We start from the raw sequence: 22,935 nt of genomic DNA on the forward strand, positions 1-22,935 counted from the left end.
CACATTGGCTCGCTGTGGGGAGCACAGCTGTTGGGTTTGGCTGGTGCTGCCTGTACGGGCTGCACAAAACCAGCTGTGCAAACAAACACACACACACACACACAGAAACCGTAATGGCAGTAAGGGGAATGGAGCGGTAGTTTCAGGTAGACTTAAAAGCAAACATGCACCTCGGCGCACACTCACAAATAAGCACACGCTGACATGCACTCAGGGGAGGCGTGAGCCCGGTGGCATGAGGACATTGGCTGCTGGGACCATGCCAGTGGTCGGAGTGTGGTTGGAGGGGATTATGGCGCTGATCATTGTGGGATAATACTGCTCACATGCAGACAGCATGTTTTGCCCCACAGCGTGACAGAGACCTGGACATCTCCTTGGGGGAGGAATGGCGAGGAGAGCACTTTTTACTGCTTCCTAACACCCCAGATTGGGTTTAGAAAGAAGGAGAGTGAGGGCAGTAAAAATAGTTTGACACCCTCAAGGTCCAGCCAGCAATCTCCTCTCCACCCTTGCCCATAAAACTCTTTGAATTCTCTCCTAAAAAATCCTGCTCCTCTCCCTCCCCCCACTCTCCCCGCTGGACTCTCAGTTCCAGCTTTGCTCTGAATCAAGGGCGCTAAGTTTACCGCTCGTGGTATTCCTCTATTATTTGCACTTACATAACCATCTATTTCTGCAAAAGCCTCCACGTCTGAATGGTGCTTTAATCAAGGCTCCCCATCAGTTTGCCTGGACTTAATGCAGCAACACTTTGAAGCCTGAGCCACGCATTTGTAAGGGAATCAAGGCGCAATCTAGTTCTTTTTGACTTTGCAGTCAGAGAAGTGAGACACAATCTGTTTCTCTCTGATTTTGCTTGCTGGCAAAGTACTTTTCATTAATGTTGGACAAAGAGCAGTCACCTGAACAGGTGTGTTAACCTGGGCCGAACCTCTTGTAACTCTTTAACCCTTTTGACACACTATCCCACGATAGAGCCACAACAAAGACCCTTCATTATGCTGGCTTTTATTTTTATACAGAACCATACAACGCAGGTGTAATGCTGCCCCAGGGTTTGATTTTAGCTGACTCTGCAGTAGTCACAGATATTTATTGCCTCTGGCTCACCATTGAGAGAAACACACCCGGGTGAATCCTTAACTAGTGATATGCAATGACATGCCATCACTAATACCATCCGTTTCCTCTTAAGCAGCACTAAAACATAGATCCAAATGAGTCTGCACCAAGTTTGAAAGACAGACTGAAGAAGTGAAAGAAATATAAAGAGAAGTAACCACCATTAAGTTTTCAGAGACCTCTTCCATGCTGCTTTCTAATGTTTACCTGCTCACTGATCCACCTGTGATGTCAAATGGACAACAGACACCAAAACAACCCACCCACACACACACACACACACACACACACACACACACACACACACACACATGCTTGTCTGTTGCAGAACCGTGCACACAGCTCTGCTCTACTGGCAACGAGAAAGCAGTCTATAGTGTAGCCTATTTTGGGTGGGTTTACCCATGTTTAAGAAATCACTGGGTGTATGTGCCAAATGTGGGACAGGGGTGTTGGTCCGCCCCATTCCGTGATTGTACCTTTTATACAAAACAACAATTTGGAATGACAGTGAGGCATTCCTGACTTGTACAGGCGGTGTAAAGGGGTTTTTTGTCTTTTCACAGTCATGAAGATGCAATGGAGACAACTGTCCACTCTCATTTGCCCTGCATTCATCGCATCAATTGTCAAGCATGTGTATGACGACTGAAACTCATGTGTATGAATTTGTTTGATAGTGTTTACTCTTGTGTACAGACCTGACACCACCATGACATAACACCAAAGTTATTTTTTCATTGATGTGATGTAATACATCCAATTCCCTTAACCGTCTGCCCAAGGAGCACTCTGTTTCCTCCTGTAACAATAACAATACCACATTTATTTTATGAAAGGTGACTGAATTTATTCTGCCCTTTTCAAGAAGTTTTTATATTAAAATAAATGTTAGAAAGCTGTGGGAAAAGGACTTTTTTCCAGGTCTAAGCTTGTATCCCCCCCCCCCCCCTTCTGTAATAAGCAATGATCAACAATCCGTTATCTCTTAGCTTGTTCTGCGCTATCACAGGGTATTACCCGAGGATGAATGCTCTCCCCTTGGAAAATTAGCATTTTCTGACAGCCATTACTCATAGGGCTAATCCTGTCAAGGAATGTGTGGCTGCGCTATCAGTTCAGGCGAGAGGTCGCCGTGGCCCAGGCCTGCACACTGGGCTCTTATCAGGCAGGGTAAACACACTGGGGCCTGCATTAAATAAGTGTCACAGTCAGTGGGGGCGGAGCAGGCCGAGCCCCCCTGCCAGGCTCCATGCAGATAATCCCTCTCAGAAACCGTGTTGGTCAGACCCAGCTGTGGCCTGTGGCTCAGGTGTAGGGAAAGTGGGGGAGGAGAGGTATTGTTCTGAGTCTGGTGTAGATTACAGCACAAGTCACACAGTGTTTGGAACATTTCCACATTGATGCAGAAGTATTTGAAAATGCTATTTATGTAGCAAGTGGTTGTTTTTTTGTTCTCACAGGTGTTTTTCAGGTCCGTTTAGGAAAGCTAAGATACAAAAACAGAGGAATAAATTCTCAAGATTGTATGTCCTGCAATGATGGGACAGGACAGGTGATTCTGCATTCATAAACAAGTCAGAATCTACAGCCACAGAAAGCGTCCTTCCATGTTCGTGACCTTGTTTGGGACATCTCAATCAATGATAAAGCATTCCTGATATTTTCAAATGATGTCTCTCTTTTATTTTTATGTCAAATAAGCCAAAATTTCAAACTTGCCAGTGTAAATTGGAAAATAATAGCCCTAAAATGTGTGATTAATGTGTGATGTCATCCAACAAAAAACATCTTGCGGGTGCTTGGCCTTAATCTCCACCACTGAACATGCGCAGGCAATTGAAGCTGGCAGCTGTACCCCAGATCACATGACAATCACAGGTCAGTGTTTTTGAGAGGCTCAGTGTCCCTGCCAACAACACAACATGAGACTGACGATGTGTTTGTGAAAAGTTTGGATGTGTTTTTAGGCTTGTGATCGCCACAACATTCTTACAGCATTAATATTTGCATCATCTGACTTTGAAAAGGATATACTCATGCCTTTGTTTTGCTTGAGGGCCATTTCTGCAAACATGACAGGAGCAACAGCTCTATACACACGTTTCTAAAATTTTAGGATGTTTCTAGGATTTTGCAATATTTCCAGGATTTCAGGGCATCCAGACGATTTTAGGAAGTTTCTAAGACTTGAGGATGTTTTTAGGATTTAAGATGTTTCTTGGATTTAAGGACATTTCTTGGACTTTAGGACTTTTCAAGGATTTTAGGATGTTTCTAGGATTTTAAGAATGTTTCTGATTTGAGGATGTTCAAAGGATTTTAGGACATTACTAGGATGAGAGGACGTTTCTAGGAATATAGGACGTTCCTAGGATTTTACGATCTTTATTGGATTTTAGGACATCAGGGGCTTAGCGAGGACCTCTGTGTGAATCACTTTTTTCTTACTGTGAATCAGAAAATGTTAGAGGGGACCACTCGGCACCCTATCAGGGGCTAGATTTGGCCCATGGGCTGCAAGTTAAATATCACTGCTTTAGTCTATGATAGCTTTGGCATGGACTCAAGCCTGGTGGACGATACAGCTGCATGTTCGCATAACAAGTTGCAACAATGTTGCATGGAATGTTGCAGAGTAAAGGTGGAGTAACATTTTATCAGGGAGGTGGTGCAACTCTGAAGCAAAACAATTTCCTGGACTTAATCCAGCTGCAACTACACTGTGAGAAAAAAGTTAAGCCTCAGTTACCACGACTGGGTGACTTTGCCACTTTTGTTGCTTTATGTGTGCCGGGTGAACCGAGGCGCCTCTCTGGGCAGCACTCGAGGAAAAGTGTAATGGTGTTACTCTGAGTGTACAAGGTGGGAAACCTTGAATAATGTGGGATGAGAGTGAGCCAGAAAGGCGAATCCGAGTCAGCCAGTGGGTCACCAGGAGGTGAGGCTGCCTACTTCCCTGGGTTCAGGAAAAGTTCAGCCGCATAGCATTAGGCAAATTAGGGAGACAGGGCTGGGGGAGAAAAAAATCGGAGGGTAGGGACTGATGAGAGCATGGGGGAAAGGGTCAAATTAGTTGGAAGGAGGAGCCCGAATAAAGAGTGAGAACATAGAGAACTTCCAGGAAAAAAGAGCGAGAGAGATGCAGTCTGATGCAGCACTCATTAAGTCCATGAATTCTGTGCAAAGATATGAGAGACTCATTACTGAGCTTATATAACTTAATCATGTCCTCAAATACATTTTTATTTAAAGCCCCAGCACCTAAATTTGAGGGAAGGTGGTGGCCAACCCCTCCACCCCCTCTCACAGTCCCATGCAGGGCTACAACGCTGAAGTTAGCTTCCAATTCGTATCTTCCGATTCAGTAGTTCAGTGTTGAGTTAAGAGAAAAGTAACATACAATGCTTTGCTTTTTGCACCTCTTACTGTTGTGAAAGCATGTTGAACATTTAAGATAATGCCCAGACACAATCTGAAAGCCACTTTCACATTTGTAAAACTGTTATTCTCTTTGTTTTTTCAAATGTATATCACATGACACCAGCTCAAGATCAAAAACCACCAAGACAGGCCAAATCCATAGTAGATTATCCCAGAGAGACTAAAGGTTGATAGAAACAGTTTCAAGTTTTTGAAATCTTTATTCTGTTTGTGAAAATGCAAAAAGGAAAATTTCATTGATTTTTTTTTTTTCAAATGTAGACCACATTAAACCAGGTCCAGATCAAAAACCACTATACCTTTAGGTCAAATCTGGACGAGATTGTCCCAAAGAGACTAAAGGTTGATTAAAAACACAGTTTCATATTTGTGAAATCTTTATTATATTTGTGAAAAAGGAAGATTTCCCTACTTTTTCCCCCAAATGTAGTCCACATTAGACGTGGGCCAGATCAAAAACCATTATATTTAGAGAGATCAAATCTGGACTAGATTATCCTAGACAGATTAAAGGTTGATAAGAACAGTTTCAGATTTGTAAAATCTTTATTGTTTTTGTGAAAATGTAATGCAATGTAAGTTACTTTTCCCTTGACTCTCCCCTTGACTGCTGAATGGGAAGCCACGAATCGGAAACGAACTTCGGCGTGGTTGCGGGGCTCGGGTTTAGACAGAGAGAGAGAGAGAGAGAGGGAGATCCGTGGTGACGTCGCTGAAGGGGTTAAACGAAGGAGGAGCAACGCATGAAAAGAGACTGAGGGTAGGACGGGAGAAAAAAAAGGAAAAGAGCCTAGTGGAGGTGGAGCCAGAGCCCTCAGCTGCTGTGCCTTGTCACATTTTTGCAGAACATGATAGCCGCACGATTTGGTGTGGGAATGATTTAGGCGTCTCTCTCTCTCCGAATACAAACAAGGCGGTGCTGCATGTTTTCGTGCGACCCTGGCTGTCGGAGAGCGGGCTGCGACGGAGGGAAGCGCACAGAGGGAGACCGGTTCATTCACGGGGCTGACAGGAGTCCACCCACGGCGGGCGCAAACGGGACAACCGAGCGTAACCCAAAGGACAAACTGCAACTAGACGGAATTTCCTCTCTGATATTTGCGCCTTGATATATATTCCTGTGTTTTCGGACACGGATTGTGGAAATTTTGTGTCCTCTTTGTAATGGATTTTTATTTTCTCTTCATGGTGTGGATACAGCCTCCAGTGTTGCTCTCTGTGTGAGCAAGGCCGAACGGACCGATACATTCTGCTGAAGTTATTTCGGTTTATTTGTGTGTGTGTGTGTGTGTGTGTGCGTGTGAGTGTATGTGTGTGTGCTTGTGAGAGTGTGTGTGTGTGTGTGTGTGTATGTGTGTTCCCAGCCGTGCGCTCTCGTTGGACACCATGCAGACTGCTTTTTTAAATTATGTTTTCATATTGAGCGCAGCTGATTAGGGTTTTTCAGACACGGATTCACTCCTCAGGTTTTTTTGTTTTTTGGGGGGGGTGGGTTTCGATCAATACACTACAGAAGATGCCAAATGTTGAAATGTCCCCGCTGTGCTTGGATTTACCACTTTTCCTTCGATTTTAATTCCCTCCCCGGGTTGGCCCCCTCAGTTTCTACCTCTGCTGGTGGCGAGCTACAAACCACAAGGCTCGTGCGTGCGCGACAATAGTTCGTTTTTTTTTTTTTTTTGGATAATAATCCCCTGCTGTCGTCCTGCTCCGTATGATGTATGAGAGTGTGGACGTTGTGGGACTGAATCCCAGCCCAAACCCGTTTTTAATGATGGATTACTACAACCAGAGCAGAGGATGCTTGATCCCAGAGAAAGGACTGGTGCCCGGAGCGCCCCATCCCTACAGCACGTCCATCAGAAACCAGCACTGGAACGGCTCCAATCACTGTAGGTGCCTTTTTCCTGCCTCCTCAACTTCATTTCACTAATTGGGGAAGTTAAAGCCTCTACGTCCGTGTGTGTATGTGTATTTAAAGCCTCTGTAAATGGCGCGTTTTCCATTTTGTTAGTATTTATCGCATGAGAATAATCTTTATTCTAAGGTCTCTATTCCCGTGCTGCCATCCGGTTTTATCTCAATAATTAAAACGCGATAATATGTCCAAACAGCGTTTCATGTTATCACCATCCACGAGCTTCATAACTGCATTATATATACTTGACCCACTTTCAGCTCCCTCTCTCTTCTTCCTCTGTATGCGCCCCGGCTGGGTTTTTTTTTTTTTTACTGCGGCGCTCTGATCCATCAGGCCACGTTATCCCAAAGCTTTCCCGTTCCTGAAATATGCACTTAATACAAACAAGGTTTTGCAAGCAATGCCAGCGTTAATCAGATCAAACTTTCCTGCCAGTGTGCCCTCTGGTTTAATCTGGACAGCTGCACCCAAAGGTTTCCTGAGCAGCACGGCCTGAACTGGACACTCCTGTCTGTTTAATGTGCCAATCAAGCCTCGCGCTAATGACATGTATTTTAAACAAGGGGGTTATTTATAGTAGGTAGGCTGGGGGAACAATTTTTTTGTAAGAATTGTACTTCACACTTTAAAACCGCATGTTTATCTAAATGTCTTTACATGTGGTACTGTGCAAAGTCCACCATAGATTTGTTGTTTTTATCAAAGTTGTAATGAGATTTATTCCTCAGTGTCTTTATTAACATACAAACAAAGATATGAAGAACACCTACAATGCATTAAAACACCCCAAAAGTCAAAACAATCGCTTCTTCGGGCTGAAGTCAATATTTTGTGAGAAACATGGAATCAAACAACCATAAAAAAAGGCAGCTCAGACAATCAATATTAAGCTTTAAACATATTGAATGCAACCTGGGGTAAATACACCAGAAGTTAGCATTGTGAATCTCATATTGTCGGCTCAAGAGAGTCCAAGACATGCTGAGTGGAAAGGGAGGTCACACTAAATTTTTGCAACTTTAGCCTGTTGAAGTGGTTTTATTCTGAATTTTTTAAACACTGTATACATATGTCCTGTGATCTGGTTGTATTTTAGTAAAGATACTACTGAGAAATAAACACGATTGATCATTATAACCTTGCTGAAATAACAAAGTTTAAGGTGGCTGGAGATTTTTTGCATAGTACTGTAAACATTAGAATAAATATTTAAATTCTAATAGCCAGAAATGAATATTTGTAGGCTCATGTGCTACAGATGACAGGCTTTTCCACCATGTCTAAAAATAGCATGTGTCCGATGATGCTCTTCAAATCTCAGTAAGGCTTGATGACCGGCTCAGTCTATACGTGTGTGTAGTGGGGGTTTTTTCACTTCCAGTCATGGGAGATTTGAGTTTATTGATACGGTATCTGCCGCAGTAAGAGAGAGTTTTATTGCAACAACAAAGTATCACAGAGGCCATTCCCATTCTTTAGCTTAAAGGAGCTGCACTGCACAAAGCTCGAGCAGGCCTTTATAGAACAGATAGCTCTGTTGTCTTTCACAGCTGAAGGAGTGTAAAAGGCAGGAATCTCCACAGGCTCTTAAGGGCCAATTTCCTCCTCGTCTCAAGACTATAGAAACAAAACGACAAAGGGGAATTTAAACAGGAATTTCTGATGTTTGGCAGCGACAACAAAAGCACTCAAAAACGGGTTATGCTTGCGCTGTTGTCTGATTTTTTTTATTATTTTTTTTACTGCTTGTTTTTCTGAGGCAGATGAGATTAGAAATTCCTCTAAAAGGACAAATATGTTTCAAAGCAGATATCCAGCTAGCTTGATAGTTTTTATCGAACTGACCCACTAAAAGAGCTCTAGTGGCAGCATTGATTCAAACCATGTGAGCTTGTCTGAGGGAGACTGTGGGGGTTTGGCCCAGGAAAAGACCTCTGATCCCTTACTCGACTCCACATTGTGTTGCTCAACGGAGGAGTTGCAGGGGGAGTGTGTGTGTGTGTGTGTGTGTGTGTGTGTGTGGGTGGGTGGGGGGTAGCATAGCTGCTCTTTGCCGTACTGCTTGAATGTAATAAAAAATTTAGTGCACAACCAGGGAGCGGTGGTAGCGGGGGGCAGGGGGGCTTAGAGTAGAGAGCCACAACATCCGTTAGTGTCATCACGTGGCTCTGAGGCTTATTGGATCATAGGGATAGAAAACAAAACAGACAAAACAGAGAGATTTTTTTTCTTCTTCACCTCCTGTTCTTAAGCAGTCAGGCTCAAAAGCACGAGACAATCCCAAAAACATCTGCTGAACTTTTTTTTTTTTTAAATACAAAACTTCACAGACAGTAGTCTCATGGTATGTTATCCTCTGCACGTGGGTTTGGAAACAGATTGCTGGTGGAGTTAAACATTTTTTTTACCCCCTCAGTGCTTTTCCTTTTTGGTCCTCTTGTTTTTTCAAACCTCTCCACATTGGCTCTAACTATTCATTACGGGCTTTGCAGACGAGCTCTCTGGCTCTAAGAGTGCACTCAATGACATCTTCGCTGAAGTAAACGGCCTCCCGGACCCATTAAGTGGCTGGGCACAAATCCAGATCATATGGACGCGTCATCTCTGATGTTATTAGTTCTTTAAAGATGCTGCCACTTCAGTTGTTTCCATCTCGTGGCTGTCAGCGCACGTTTGTCCAGTCAAACGCAGTGTCAGCAAGCTCCTAACCTTCTTATGCTCAGAGGTACAATGCTGAATGTTTACGGTGAAAAAGGGCTCTGGCGTTGCAGATTAAATGCAATTTTTTTCACTGAGTGCTTGTCAGAATCCTTCCAGCAATTATGGCCTCATGCATGAAAGAATGTGCATGGCCTTGTTCACATGACTGTCACACACTAAAAAAAATGGGGGGGCTTCAATGCTCAAATGCTCACTAGCCCATAGGCTACTTGCTCTTTGTTTTTTTTCTCAGGCTGTCCACAAGACGAAAGAAAGCGGTCACCAGGGATTTCCATAGAGAGTAGACAAGGCAGAGAGAAGGGTGAGCTTTAGCTAGTTTTTCTTCTGAAGGCAGGGCCCGCCAAGTGGGCTATTGGACACGAATGCTGTGTGTCTGAGGGGCAAGTGACTGGCAGCTTAATCTGAATCATGTGGTATTTAAGTGCGGAAGTTCTTTTGCCTAGCAGGAGTCGAGGCCCAAGAAAAAACAGATGGTATTTTATTGTTTTTCAGTGGACTGTAAGAGCAGGAGCAATTTTGGGCAGCGATGAAGGGGGGAGGTTTGGTTTGAGTGGATTTTTTTTTTAAGGGGAAAAAAGTAAGTTTGCTGGTGAAGTGCAAACCCATGTGGTTTCTTTTTTGGCTTTCCAAGAGGCTGCGGCATCAAGACAGCACAGCGAGAGCGTCCCTAATTGTTTGTGCTTGTCAGGCTGCAACATGGAAAACTGTGGGTGATGTGTTTGGACTTTGCGCAGGCCGGCAGATTGGTGCTGGCCTTGCGAAAGAACTGCGAATATCAATTCCTCCCCCTCTTTGTTTATGTATGCAGATTTGATTTGGCAAGTGTTTACTGAGAATTGAGAAAAACATGAACAACGGAGCATAAACAGAGAGAGGCTCGTCCTGTCCCTAAACAGATCTGTCCGGAGTGCTGGCAGTTTCTGACATTGAAGGGGGGGGGGGGTCGTAAACAGCTGGAGAAAAGGTCGTCTAAGAGCGGAGAACATAATGTACCAAATGTATTTTCTTGATCAATCCACTCAGGATTTCTTGGCAAAGCTGCTTAGCAACTTTAGTAAAATTACAGCTTGTGGCTTGTTGACATAAAGCAGTAATGCAAATCCCAGGTCTTAATATTCCTGAACTGCAGTGTTTGTCCTTAATGTCAATGCCAAGTCCCTGAGCCTCATAATAATTTCTGCATGCTCTTTAACGTCCATGGACCTCTGTGTTTTCACGGACATGCTGATGATAGAACGGACCTTTCCTCCCGGGGTTTTGTTGATCCCGACTTGATGGAACTGGCAGGATGGATGGACAGCATTGAGGCAAGGTCTCCTGTTCTTCCCCCAGCGTCAGGCAGTCTCCTTATTGCGCCACGTCTACCTAACCCCTTTCAGCCAATGGCGACAGTGATTTAGTAGCCTGAACGCCTGGAACGCCATAGAGAGAGAAGGTGTCTGTGTGTGTGTGTGTGTGAGAGAGAGACAGAGAGAGATCAGTATGTCCACAGAAACACGCCTGCTTTCACCTTCAGGTGAACATCAATAACACATTTTGTCATCAAGGTATGTTTGTAATGGCACAGAGGTGAAGGGAGTTCAACTCTGCTGCCACCGCTCTCCTGGGAAAGGCCGCAGGGCAGCATTTCACAACCTGCCATCGCTCGCTCCCAAAGCGACACCCTGCTACCAACCTTCAAAGCTGTTGCGCCCATTTTTTTTTTCAGTGCGATCCATCGTGTACTAAATAGAGATGCCTCAGATTAGGATGTTTGTCCTGACACAAGGTAAACTGAACAGAGACAAGTGCTTTTGTTCGTTGCTGTTTTTGTTTTTTTAAGATGAGTGGGTGTGGTCCGTCACCTTGAGGACTGGCAGCTGTCTTTTGGATACACACAAACAATGCTATAGCTGACTGGCAACTTTAATTTTCTCCCGAGGATGACATATTGCAGTGTCACTCCGAAATCTGGAATGTCAGAAATTCCACATTTTTATCTAGGTAGTTTTTTTGTTTTTTTATTTTTGTCTACGCACACTCAGACCCCACTGATGGGCCCCGGCTTGTTTGCAGAGAGAATTAGCCCGGAGGCATCAGTCAGAGCACACTGTACACCAGTTTGGTTTGACGCTAAATCCCCAAACAAGGGTTTGTGTACACTGCAAAGCCCACTTTGATGAACAAAGCACGGGCAGACTGAAAAGATCCAGCCAGTGTCATTGATTCATCAGGGCTTAAAGAAGGCAGCTGATTGCAGACATTGTGACATAGGGCCGTAATCTCACTATCAATAATTACAGTCTCCCCTGTGTCTGTCCTGTTATATATACACACACACACACACATACACACACACACACACACACACACACACACACACACACACACACACACACACACCAGGGGCGGGCGTGGACATTGGACCAGTCCGGGAGAGGGGGGGGGGGGTTCCTCCCTCTAAAATATTCATAGCTTCTTCATTTAAATCAATTCGGCTCTACGGGGGCAGTCAAGCGTCAACTGTCAGAAATTGAGCTGGGCCTGTTGTAATCACTTCTTTACTTATCTCTACAGATGGCTTGTTCGCAATGGGCTCTGCATGGCTAGCTCACTAGCACATTGAGAGCGGGCTCTTTCTCCCTCTCCCCTCTTCCCATCTCTCCGCCCTATCTCCATGTTTCATCCCCACCCTCTCATAATGGAACACACATAAATTCATCTGGGTATTGAACCGGAGACATTCATCACCCCAGAATTCATCTGCGAGGCATTTTCATTCCCAAAGTGTCTCCTTTCTCTCTCCCACTTTATCTCGCTCTCCCTCTCTGTTTCCCATCTCCATGGTGGCATTCACCGCATGGCAAGCCTGAGCCGGGCAGTCAGTGTCACGATTAATCTTTAATGCTCGCCTGCCCTAATTTTCCCTCATATTTTACAAGATTTCCTGCCCTCCAACCCCCCTTTTGCCAGCATCCGCTATATATAGAGTGATTACATGGAATGTTGCCTTGTTTCATCAGTTGCGGAGGACCGCTGCCTGCGTCTGCCTCTCCTGTGCAGGCAGCCTCGCTCCCTCCCTCTTTCTCTCTTTCTCTCTTAGGCCACTAGCTCTAGGCCAAAGCACAGGGCTGCCGCTTCCACCAACATACTCATCCCCAGTCTCCCTCTGGGGATCTGTGTTAACATCACATGGATGACAACTGTGTACACCTCAAGTAGTTCACACACACACACACAGACACACACGCCACAGCGGAATGCCCTCCTATTTAGAGAGCGGGACAGCCGAGGAAATAGGGTAGAGGTTAGTATGCTAAAAATACAAGACCCTGGCCGTTCTTATGCTGTCTGAGCAAAAAATAGCTCCCGTGTTGCTGCCGCGTCTCTGTCAGCGTTGTTAGCTAAGGAGCAACGCTCTGCCCAGGCCTGTGTTTGTGTTTCACGCGAGAGAGAACAGGGAGCTCTGTGTGCACAAGAAATCCCCTCGGCTACAATTGTGCTTTTAATCAGCAAGCAAGGCCAGCTTCGAAGATGCAAGAGATGTCTCAGTGTTTCAGATGATGTCATTGCGGGTTCTTATTTGTGTGGCTTTCATGATACCTGCTGTTCGTGTCTTTCACGTGCCCCCGGGGTGCACGCATGGCAAGTCTGGAAGAAGACGTGCCCTTTTCTGTATGTCTTGATTTATGGAAGCTTTTTTTCCCAAGTAACTTTAGATATCCATATTGTGTATCTTCTCCTCTTTGGCTCTCTCTCATGTCATCCTGGCTCAATCTGGTCCCACTTAGTGACAGAGGAGCTTGGGTCTGTCTGGACGCCACTGTCTTCTCTTTCCCACAGCCCCTCTGAATCATTTCATATTCATTGCGTGTCTGGCTGGAGCCCGGCCTCTGACATTTGACTCTTAAAGGCCCACCTGGGACCGGGATGAAATAGACTGTGCGGTGGAGGTGGGAAGGAAGAGCGTAGTGCTGGATGGTGACGGATAGGACAGCATGTTCGACTGATGGCTCGGGTTACAGGCTGCTTGTTCCCCCATAACCCTGTTTGTGACATTAGCATTGCGTGCACTGAGAGATGCCCCATAGCGGAGCAGCTCCGAACACGTGTGGGTTAAAAGAGGTGAATGAGAAGATTCTGAAACAACTGGATCCTGTTTGTTATGAATGGAGCCACTGTGTGTTAAAAGGGATGCGCTTTGATATCAAGCGGCCACTTCATTGCAGAGAGACGTGTTGTCTGACCTTTTCTGCAACCTTTGGTGTCTTATCAGGGCCATTGTTAGTGAAGTACCTTGGCTGAGAGAAAGAGAGAGAAAGAGATAGTTGCTTGGTAGATATCACAGTAATGAAGTGGTCACGTCAGATAATGGGGGCCACTCATTGTTCTGCAAAAAATAAACATGTCACAAGCCTCTTTGTTGCTAGTTCCTGGTAGGGTTAAGTTGGTGGTTTGTTTCTGGCCATTTCATACTCAGAAATGATTCATTGGGAAAGAAACTGAGATAAAGATGACATTTGTGCTCCTCTCTGGATGAAACCAGACACATAAATGTCTTTGTGTAGTCCTCATTCCAAGTCATCTTTTTTTTTCTTCAAAAGCCCTGCCAGTCTGGATGTTTTTTCAGACTGGGGAAGGGGGTGGGCTGATAGGGAAATATGCAGCCATGCGGCACTTAGAGCCGAGAGGGCACATTCTGTTATTCCACGGGATTTTTAACAGTAACCTGCGGAAAGCTTTTTATAGTCGGCCAAAAAGACGAAGGGCGGGTAGGAAAGAGAGAATGAAGAGAGGCATTTGTTCATCAGTTCTGCTCGAGGATATGATCAATAAATCGAAGTTATGCATTCATTTATCATTTTGCAGTCGTGCTTTTGCTTTGTTTTCGACCAAAGTCGTCAAGTTATTGTCAGAATGCGCACAAACACACTATTGTTTGGTGCTCCAAGTGATAGCACTGCGATCAAAGAGCAAGCCTGTGTTCACTGAAGAGATAAAATCAGGAGTATCGGAGCCCTTTGGCAGCTCTGTTTTCCCCTCCTCTCTGCCGGGGAGCTGACTAATGGAAAAAGGTGACAACAGTTTGAACCAGAGTTGTCAAGTCGCACCGTGTTGCGCCCTGTTGTAACCGCTGACCAGCCTCCTGTTTTTTTTTGCCTGTAGCGGTGCTGCTCTGTGCCACCGCCGCGACGTGACACCCAAATTTGCCCTCGCGCCATACGTGGGAAACCTTTTGCACAGGCACCGCTGCCACTGTGGCAGTTCCACAATAGAGCTGGATTATTGTGTCTGGGCTGTCAGCACCTCTCAGCTGAAAGAAAACGAGAGGGGGAGAGAGAGAGACAGAGAGAGATCTCAGGCAACGGGAGAGAGAGGGGGGGGGCCTCTGGGAGAGCTGGCATTTTCAAACAATAATCTCTGAGGAGCCTTTCAGGGGGTTTAATGTCATTTTTGGCCTCTGGATTTTTGCCCTTTTCTCCTTTTTGAACAAAACACAGTTGAGAGGGAGTGGGGAGTAAAAGAACGAGGGAAGCGGAGAGAGAGACAGAGAGGGAGACAGAGAGGGAGACTTGGCTGGGTGACTGATATTATTAGTGTTCTAGTGCGACTGATGGAGCCTTGGCCCACGTCCAATGGCTGCCAACAGGCCAGCGTTGGCAAATTGAGTCTGGTACAGAATGGCCTATATCGCCGTCCTATTTAGCACATTACAGAATTTGTATTTATCTTGCCTGTCTCTTTATCCATCCTTCACTCCCCTTTTAAAACCTCATGTTTAGTGTCATGATGAGACAAAAGCCTCATGTGTAATATTAGTTTTCTAATGACCTCAACCCTATTTCCACTAGACACGGGAATCACCAGACACCCTTCAGGACAATATTATCAAGATACAGAGGTCAAAGTCATAATGCAATATTGCTATTTTAAACATGTTGCGATGTGCTGAGTATTACAACAAAATATATTGCGATTTATTACTTTTTCTCAACTGCCCATTATGTCCCCAAAGGAAAACTTTATCGACATCTGTATTACCTAAGGGGCCGTTAACATTAGCATCTTTAGCCGCCTGGAAAACGCAAGGTTGGGCGCTGGGTGCTACTTTTGTATCCGCTCTTTGCCAACTTTCATGAGCGCACAGGCAGGCTGGGTCTGAGGTTTGAAAGCGACCAAAAGGCGCCGTAGCCTTCTTATGAGAAATTCTGATTGCAGAGCTGATCTACTTCCGGCCGTTTCCTTAAAGTGAATTGGGCCTAAATCATATTCTGTGGGAGAGATGTAAAGCTCATGTTATCCTTAAAATGATCCCCCTGATATTTACAGAAGAAGGAAAGATATCTCACAGCTGTGATTGGTTGTTTCTCATCACATGGTTTAACAAGTTGAACTCTGTTCATCTCAGGGTGCATCCGTTGCGCCTTAAAAATAGACTTTTGGAAACACGTGACCATCGCAATGGCGCCGGCGTGGCTTATGGGAGCGCCTGCCGTGTGTCCCCATTGAAATCAAACAAATAATAAGATCAAATTTTCAGTCAGTTCATCTCACTTTAGTCATTGCTGAAGAAGCAATTGATTATATTATTCTAGCAGGCTACCAAAAGTGTAATTAGTATTTGTCATATTATTCATTTATAGGATGAACATATTGTATTATTGCTGATATCTGATATTCAGATACTCTCAAACTCAATACTAATATATGTACATATATTTTTCCACTAATCCCTCATTTCTGAGAACACCAAGTCTCTCCTACTACTACTTTATTCTAGTAGGTAATAAGGTGGGTATTATTATGAGATAAACCTAACAAAAAACCTGTAACATTATTCCCACTCTCTGAGACAGGGAAAATCCGACCAATTTTGTCTTATTAAAATTGCATAATTTAAGTGTCATCTTGCTGCCTGTCATAGCAGCAGAAATGTTCATTTCTGGCCAGTGCTGATATTTCATGATAATATCTGCCGATGCCAATGACGTACAGATATTATTGCGCATACCTAATAATTTATGTCATTTAAAAAAACGATACTTGCGGCTGTGTAACAATACAATATTGCCAGACAAAATTATTATATTATTATATAATAATACTGTGCTGTATTTATTTCCCCCCACCCCTAGTTTCCACCGTGCAGCCTCATCATGTTTTTGCTCACTCAAAATTGAGCCTCTTCAGCAATAGAGATGTTCAACAGCGAGGGCAGATAGATGGCAGCTTAAGCCGCCTGGTGCTTTTTACTTAGTGCCTTGCGTGCAAGCTGCATGGCTGCCCAAATTTGCTCCTCCTGGCTACAGGCAGGAGTGGCAACACTAATCTTCTCTGCCCCGTGTGAATTATGGATTGGATGTAATGCAGCGATTAGACACACGCACCTACACACGTCACACTCTGCACAGCAGTGACCAGCCAGGTTCCCCGGTGCATTCAGAGAGGGTTTCCCTAGCTGCACATCAAAGTGTAGCCTACAGTGCTGCTGCCTAACCTGGCCACCCAGCCCCGTCCTCCCCGCACTACTCACCTCTAATCAACCTCCGCAGTTACATACAACCTGAAGCTAGCGAGAGATGAAATCCGCTCATGCACATATGCTTACTAAAGCCTTTCATGGCTGTAATCCCCCAACACCACGAAGAGATGCCTGGGAATCTTGGTCAGCTGACTTAAAAGAATGAGGAAGGGATGGAGGAGCTATGGCAAGGTTGTCCCCCCTTCCCCCTCCCACTCTTCCCTAAAGCCTGCTGGGATGCTCCGTGGGCTTGACATACCCAACCCCACCTGCCCTCGCTGCTCAGCGGGAAGCTCCATCACTGGCTTCCCCTGAACTGGCCTACTTGGGACTGTTTGATCTCATTGTGGAAGCAAGTGAGCTCGCCTGCTGCCTGGCAGGCAGAGAGCTCCTTGATGCTGAGGGTTGGGGAGGTGGAGCAGGCTTCAGTGGAGAGGCTTAATAACTGTATTAACATCGGTGGCTCCCCCAGGACCCACGCCTACACAGCAGAGGGAGGAGGGGGGTGGGGGTTGTGGGTAAAGCTGCCTTCTCACACTTTGAATGTTCTGCCCTAATTTTCTCTCTTTTCAGCTCTGTTTTTTTTTTTTCAATTCAGTGTGATTTATAAATCAAGATATATTAGAGCAACATGTCTTCCCCACGCTTGTTTCTCACTTTCTCACTATGCTCTGTGACAGATCTATCTCTCATCTGCTCATCATCCCTGTGGCAGCCGGCTTCCCGTAACTCTCCATCTCCTCATTTTGTCTTTGTATCTGTCTTTTCTTTTATTTGTTTGCCTTCTTTGTTACGCCCGGATGTTTATTTATTCATCAGAGACTGACGTTAGTATTGTTTATCCATCCCGATTTCACATCAAACAGATGTGTGATAATACAATCAACTTCAAATTGAAAATACTCTTTCCTCACCTGTGTGTGTCGCTATTCATGACAGGTCCCCTTATCCCTTGAATTATACATCGGAAACTGTTGAATAATAGATAGGCCCCACTTAGCTTAATGGACAGAGTTAACTGGGAAGAGGCGTGTGTTCCTAACTTGCAGAGGAACTGGGTCGCCATAAACGGCACCTAGCCACCCCTCAGGGTCATAACGAGGCCCCGGTCGCAAGGACGGGAGACTGCGCAGCCGACAGAGGCCAGCTGGGGTTAACTGGACCCCAGAGGGAGAGAGGACAGGAGGGAGAAGTGGGAGCATTAACACCACACTCACCTGAGGGCTCGGCTCAGGTTACTTCCACACATTGTTTTGGCAGGCCTGCTTACTAGTGTTTGCATAGGCAGCAAGCATGGTCGTGTACGTGCGTGCAAACATACATATTGTCTTTTTACGCTGGTGTTTTTCACACACACACATGCACTTGAACTGAGAGGAGGCATGCTTAACTCTTGCCAGGTTGCTCAGTGCCTTCTTAGCCATGTTTTCAAAAGAAATCCAACCAGTTTACTCAACTTTTTAAAGGTCTAAACGCACCTAAAAGGCCACTGAAACACAACTTAAGAAAAACGGTGTTGTTCCAGGGTTCAAAGAGTTAATGTCGAAAAATGTATTCTTGATCTACGCAAAAGCCCTAATTTTTTTAGAGTGACATTATAGGGAGATACCAACTTTGTCTCACTAACACCAGTCCGCTGGCTGGTGGAAAGCCATATCACAGGAAATGGTGTGTGTTTTTCTGTGCGTGTCATGATCAAATGGCTCCCCTCAGGCTACACTGAAAGGTCAGGGATCCATGCAGGAAATTAGTGTCTGTAGAGGCACAGACAACACACTCTCACACACACACAGTTACACAGGGAGAAGGGGAAAGCACAAACCATACCCGAGGAAGCTAAACTCGTCCTTCATTAAATTCTAGTAACATCCCACTGCGCTCCCTTGATGACTCTGCCTGCTCTCATCAGCCATTTTTCCTAAGCATGGAGAGAACTTAACCTCCCGGTGCTATCGACAAGCACCTCACTTTTTATTTTATTATTTATTTTGCATTGGTGCTGACACTTAAGACAAATGGGTCTTCCTCTCCCCGCCCACCCGCTCTCCCTTGCTCTGCCCAAATCTTCCACTAAGGAGCCCCCTGACGCTACACATCAGACAGCTGAATCAAATGTGTGTCATCAGTCATCATTAGGGGGCAGAGGAGCACTATCTGGCCCGTTCAGTAGCCTAAGGTGTTTAAAGCTGCCAATGTTATTTTGTGGATTTAGCCACCTTTATGCAGAGATTATGTGCAAAGTGTTGCGGTTTCAGCCAATGAATCTGTAGTGTATGAATGATTGTTTTTTTATTCTCTCATCAATGTTCCGCTGGCTTGTTTTCCTCTGCATCTGGCTGTTTTAAATATGTCAGCTGTCTCCTCAGGGTCTTTAGGCCACTTTAACCCCTGCACTGACCTAGTAACCTCCTCAGGCCCTGGCATCATTGAGCTCTTTAACAGACTCATGACAGGATAATAGCACGCTTACTGCATCTTCTCGTCCACGCCCTTCGCAAATACCTCCACTTTACATCCACAGTAATACGCTTTCAACTCCAAACCTGACATTGGTACTTTGAGCTAATTTATGAAGGGTATTGTTGTCATTATAGGTTTCATGTACAGTAGAGGAATGCACGTTAGCCTGCTCAGGCTTGACAGCCGAGGTAAATTACAAGTGAGTTTTAACTATTAGCTCTAACTCACCTTGACGAGTACATGAAGTGACAAACCTAAAAGGGTGTCTCTGCCTCGGCGAGGAGGCACATTATATAGCGTCGATGAACACGCGTTCTCACACGCTGCACTGGCGACCTCTCCCCTACTTCTGCAATCACGCTCTGAAGTTGAGAAGATCAAACCCTCGTAATCTATTCCCCATGTGATTGACTATTGTGTCGTCCGCAGAGAAATAGAGCGAGGGAGAGGAGGGGAAAGGGAGAACATGAGTCAAGAGAGGCAGTTTAACATGACAAAGCCTGTCCCTGGTGATCCTCTCTTCTCCTCCCCAGATCCTCATGAGCCTCTTCTCTTTCTCGCTCCTCTCTTGATCCCTTGTTCCCCCCCTCTTTTTTTTTTCTCTCCTCCTCCTCTTGGCCTCTCCAAGTCTACTTCAGCCCTCTAATGCAAATAGCCCTTTGCCCCCTCCATATTTATGACCTGCTTCCTCCACTGTTAAATATGCGCTTAAGAACGGAGGGCCTTGAATGCTGCCAGTCACATTGGATTAGCGAGTATCAATGGGCAGATAACCTCTCTGTTAGAGTGAGTGAAGAGCAAACACTCGAGCATAAGCATTCATGAGGGCCTTTTGGCCTTCAAACACTGAGAGGCACTGTGTGTGGCACCCGGCTCAATAAAGATGAATGGGCTCTGATTTGTGTGTATGGATGTAATTTCAGCGCAGGCGGGTGGAATCGCGGTGTACGAAATGCATTATTTCTACACCTGTGATTGTTTTTAAATGCTGAGGGCAGAAATGTGTTCGTGATCTCCAAATAATCTAAATCATATGTGCGCAAATCTTCCAGCTCTTACGAGGCACACTTTTCTTTGAGCGTCCTTTCCAGTGCTTCATGATTATTTTAAGGTCGCAGGAATATATTCAGGCCTCTGACCCTCGGACCGCTTATTACTGGTTGCTTGTAATGTCGTTGACCTTGGGTTTTTACGGGAAAAGAGGGAATAGAAGCTTATTTGGCTGCTGCACTCATTCTAAGTGGCTGTGAGAAAAGAGCAATGGTCAGATGACTGAAATGTTAACCATGAAGGCTTTTGTTGGACTGCACAGTTAGTTTCTGGATTGTGTAGGCCCGGGTTTAGTGTTGCTTTGGCACCCTCCTGGCTCCTTGTATGCATGACTGCAGTTTGTTATCGCAGAAGGAGAAAAAAAAAAGGCACGCACAGTCATTCACTCACGCACAATTCTATAATTAACCAACGCAGGCACTCTGTAAAAGAGAGGCTTAATGTTTCATGAAGCCGTTTTCACAGTCAGAGCGTGAACATTAAAATCTGTTTGTGAGGGGCTGTGGTTTCATTCTTGTGTGTGTGTTTGTGTTATAATTCAGCGGTGACCTTGATTTTCAATTAAGGTATCACAGCTGTAAGTAGGGCTGGGCGACATGGCCAAACATCTTAACAAAATAAAACATTAATACGATTCGATATAGACAGTTATCGCAATAAATGCCAAATCATTATTTATTTAAGGTTTGTAGGTTGATTTATGCTCCCGAGTGAAAGTTAAAGAAGCCATACAGTATTGAAAAACAAAAAAACATTTTAAGTATTAGTTATAGTTATCAAACATTTGTTTACTTTTAAAAAAAAGCCCTAAACCCATAAAAAGGTCTTGTAACTGATAGTAATAATATTTCTTTAATACCTTTGATACAGTGGCACAGCAATATAGACAGTCATCGTACCGTAAAACGATTCAAAACGATTATAATCAAATTAATATCAATAAAGTATTGGTCAGAAGTGTGTTTAACCCATGGTACAAACAGTTTGGTGAAATATGTTTAATGTAAACAAAATTATTTTCTGTTTTACAGGCACTGTATATATATTCTGCCATATCTCAATCAAAATAATAACAAAAGGCCGACTGATTGTGCAGCAGCATTGTCTTCATTGTTCAACAGCCTGCATTGTAAATGAAAATCTATGTGACATGGCATAAATCATGTACATGGATAAGAAAATGTATTCCTTTCATTATGAAATAGCTGCTAATGATAGCTAATGTAATGTTAACTGGCTAACTTACCGTTAGCGTCAGATGAGCCGCTGCTGTAGCTGACGTTACGTGGTGAATATGATCGTTAAGTAGCCCAGAGCTGTTATCAGTGGACATAACAATCATACCAAAAATAACTTTATGGGCGTGCTGAAAGTAGGGATGATAACAGTTAATTTAAGATTGATTCATCAGTTGTTAAGAACACAATTAAACATGTGATATTTAATCGATGTGTCAATCGACTATGCAATGCTGTCAGAGTATATGCAATATGTTGCTGTGAGCACTGAATGAGAAAAAAAGGCATTTTGCATTGTTTGAAATAGCAGTGTTTTTAATTTATTTTTTTCAAATAAGTTTACAATGTTAACGTACACATTGGCTTCGTTGCTGCTTTGGTCCTCTTCTTCGTTTTCTTCTATTTAATGGCGAATGACAGATTGTGTTTAAGGTGCATTAGTGCCCCCCCTCTCTCAGTGTGTGGGTGATTTGATTATATCAAATATTTATCAAATGTTTTTTATACATCTGTCAAGAAAAATAATAGATAATTATTCTTATTATTTTATCTCCCAGCCTTGGCTGTAAATCTCTCTGTGAAGGGTTTATTAATTCCCTTTGTGATAGTTGACAAAGGGAGGCCACACTGTGGTTACACCTTCTCCTTTTCTCACTCTGAAGAGCGCGTCTAGAGGCAAACATGGCTTTTATTTGGGTAGTGCTTTTGAAATCTCTCTCCTCAGATGCCCTCTCTCCTTCATCTCAGCCTGTTCTCCGCTCTCTTGTCCTCCCTCTGCCTCTTAATGTGGGTCAGTGATGTCGCTCAGCTGATAGTGTACAGCTGCTGTATGCGTGTGATCGGCTCGTAAACATAAATTCATGCCCAGTGGCGGATCCAATGTGGGCAAACATTGACTGTATTCAGTGCATGGATTAGCCACAGAGAAGGCTTGCTGATCATCGATGTCCCAGTCTTTAGCTCACTGCAGCGATGAAGCTTTGGTGCGGTCTCTTGCGCACACATACAAGAGGACGCATGAAAAAAACAGAACAAAACAAAAATTAATTGGCTCAACAGGCTGTCATAGACCTGCCATGTATCAACTGTATTTTCAGGATCTTTAGTGAATCCCTTAAACGCAAATTTTGCAATAACAAAGACAGGAATGACATACAGATATGATAGGAAGTTAGGGATTAGTGCAGGTTAATAACATACAGAAATTTGAAATGGAGAGATTTACTGTAGATGTGCATGGAGAAGGTGTAAATAATTGTTGTAGGGAAGCAGCTGTGTGGAGATAGTTTGGGCAAAAACATATTTGAGTCATTAATAATATTTCCTGTAATATCAATAGTAACAATCAACAAAAGGACTGTTATTAACTAAACTCAAAGAAACCAACAAACAAAAAGGAGTTTAAAAAAAAAGAAAATACATAAATAAAAAGAAAAAATTAGAGGTGTGTCTGTGCCTGTGTGACTGTGTTTCCA

General features: G+C 44.3%; 1 protein-coding gene across 5 annotated transcripts in view; it reads left to right on the plus strand.

Moving 5' to 3' along the window:
* raraa (retinoic acid receptor, alpha a) overlaps positions 1 to 22,935 on the plus strand; it is a 178,484-nt gene that overhangs the window by 122,960 nt on the left and 32,589 nt on the right. The window contains exon 1 of one of the 5 annotated variants that reach the window (XM_042507469.1): positions 5,398 to 6,461. The exons of the other annotated variants lie outside the window; for them this stretch is intronic. Within the exon in view, the coding sequence (XP_042363403.1) occupies positions 6,284 to 6,461 (178 nt within the window). The 5' untranslated portion in view covers positions 5,398 to 6,283. Of the gene's footprint in view, positions 1 to 5,397; positions 6,462 to 22,935 lie in introns of those variants that run through there. 5 annotated transcript variants of the gene reach the window in all.

Source organism: Plectropomus leopardus, chromosome 19 (genome assembly GCF_008729295.1).
Source record: "Plectropomus leopardus isolate mb chromosome 19, YSFRI_Pleo_2.0, whole genome shotgun sequence".
Taxonomy (NCBI): Eukaryota; Metazoa; Chordata; class Actinopteri; order Perciformes; family Serranidae; genus Plectropomus; species Plectropomus leopardus.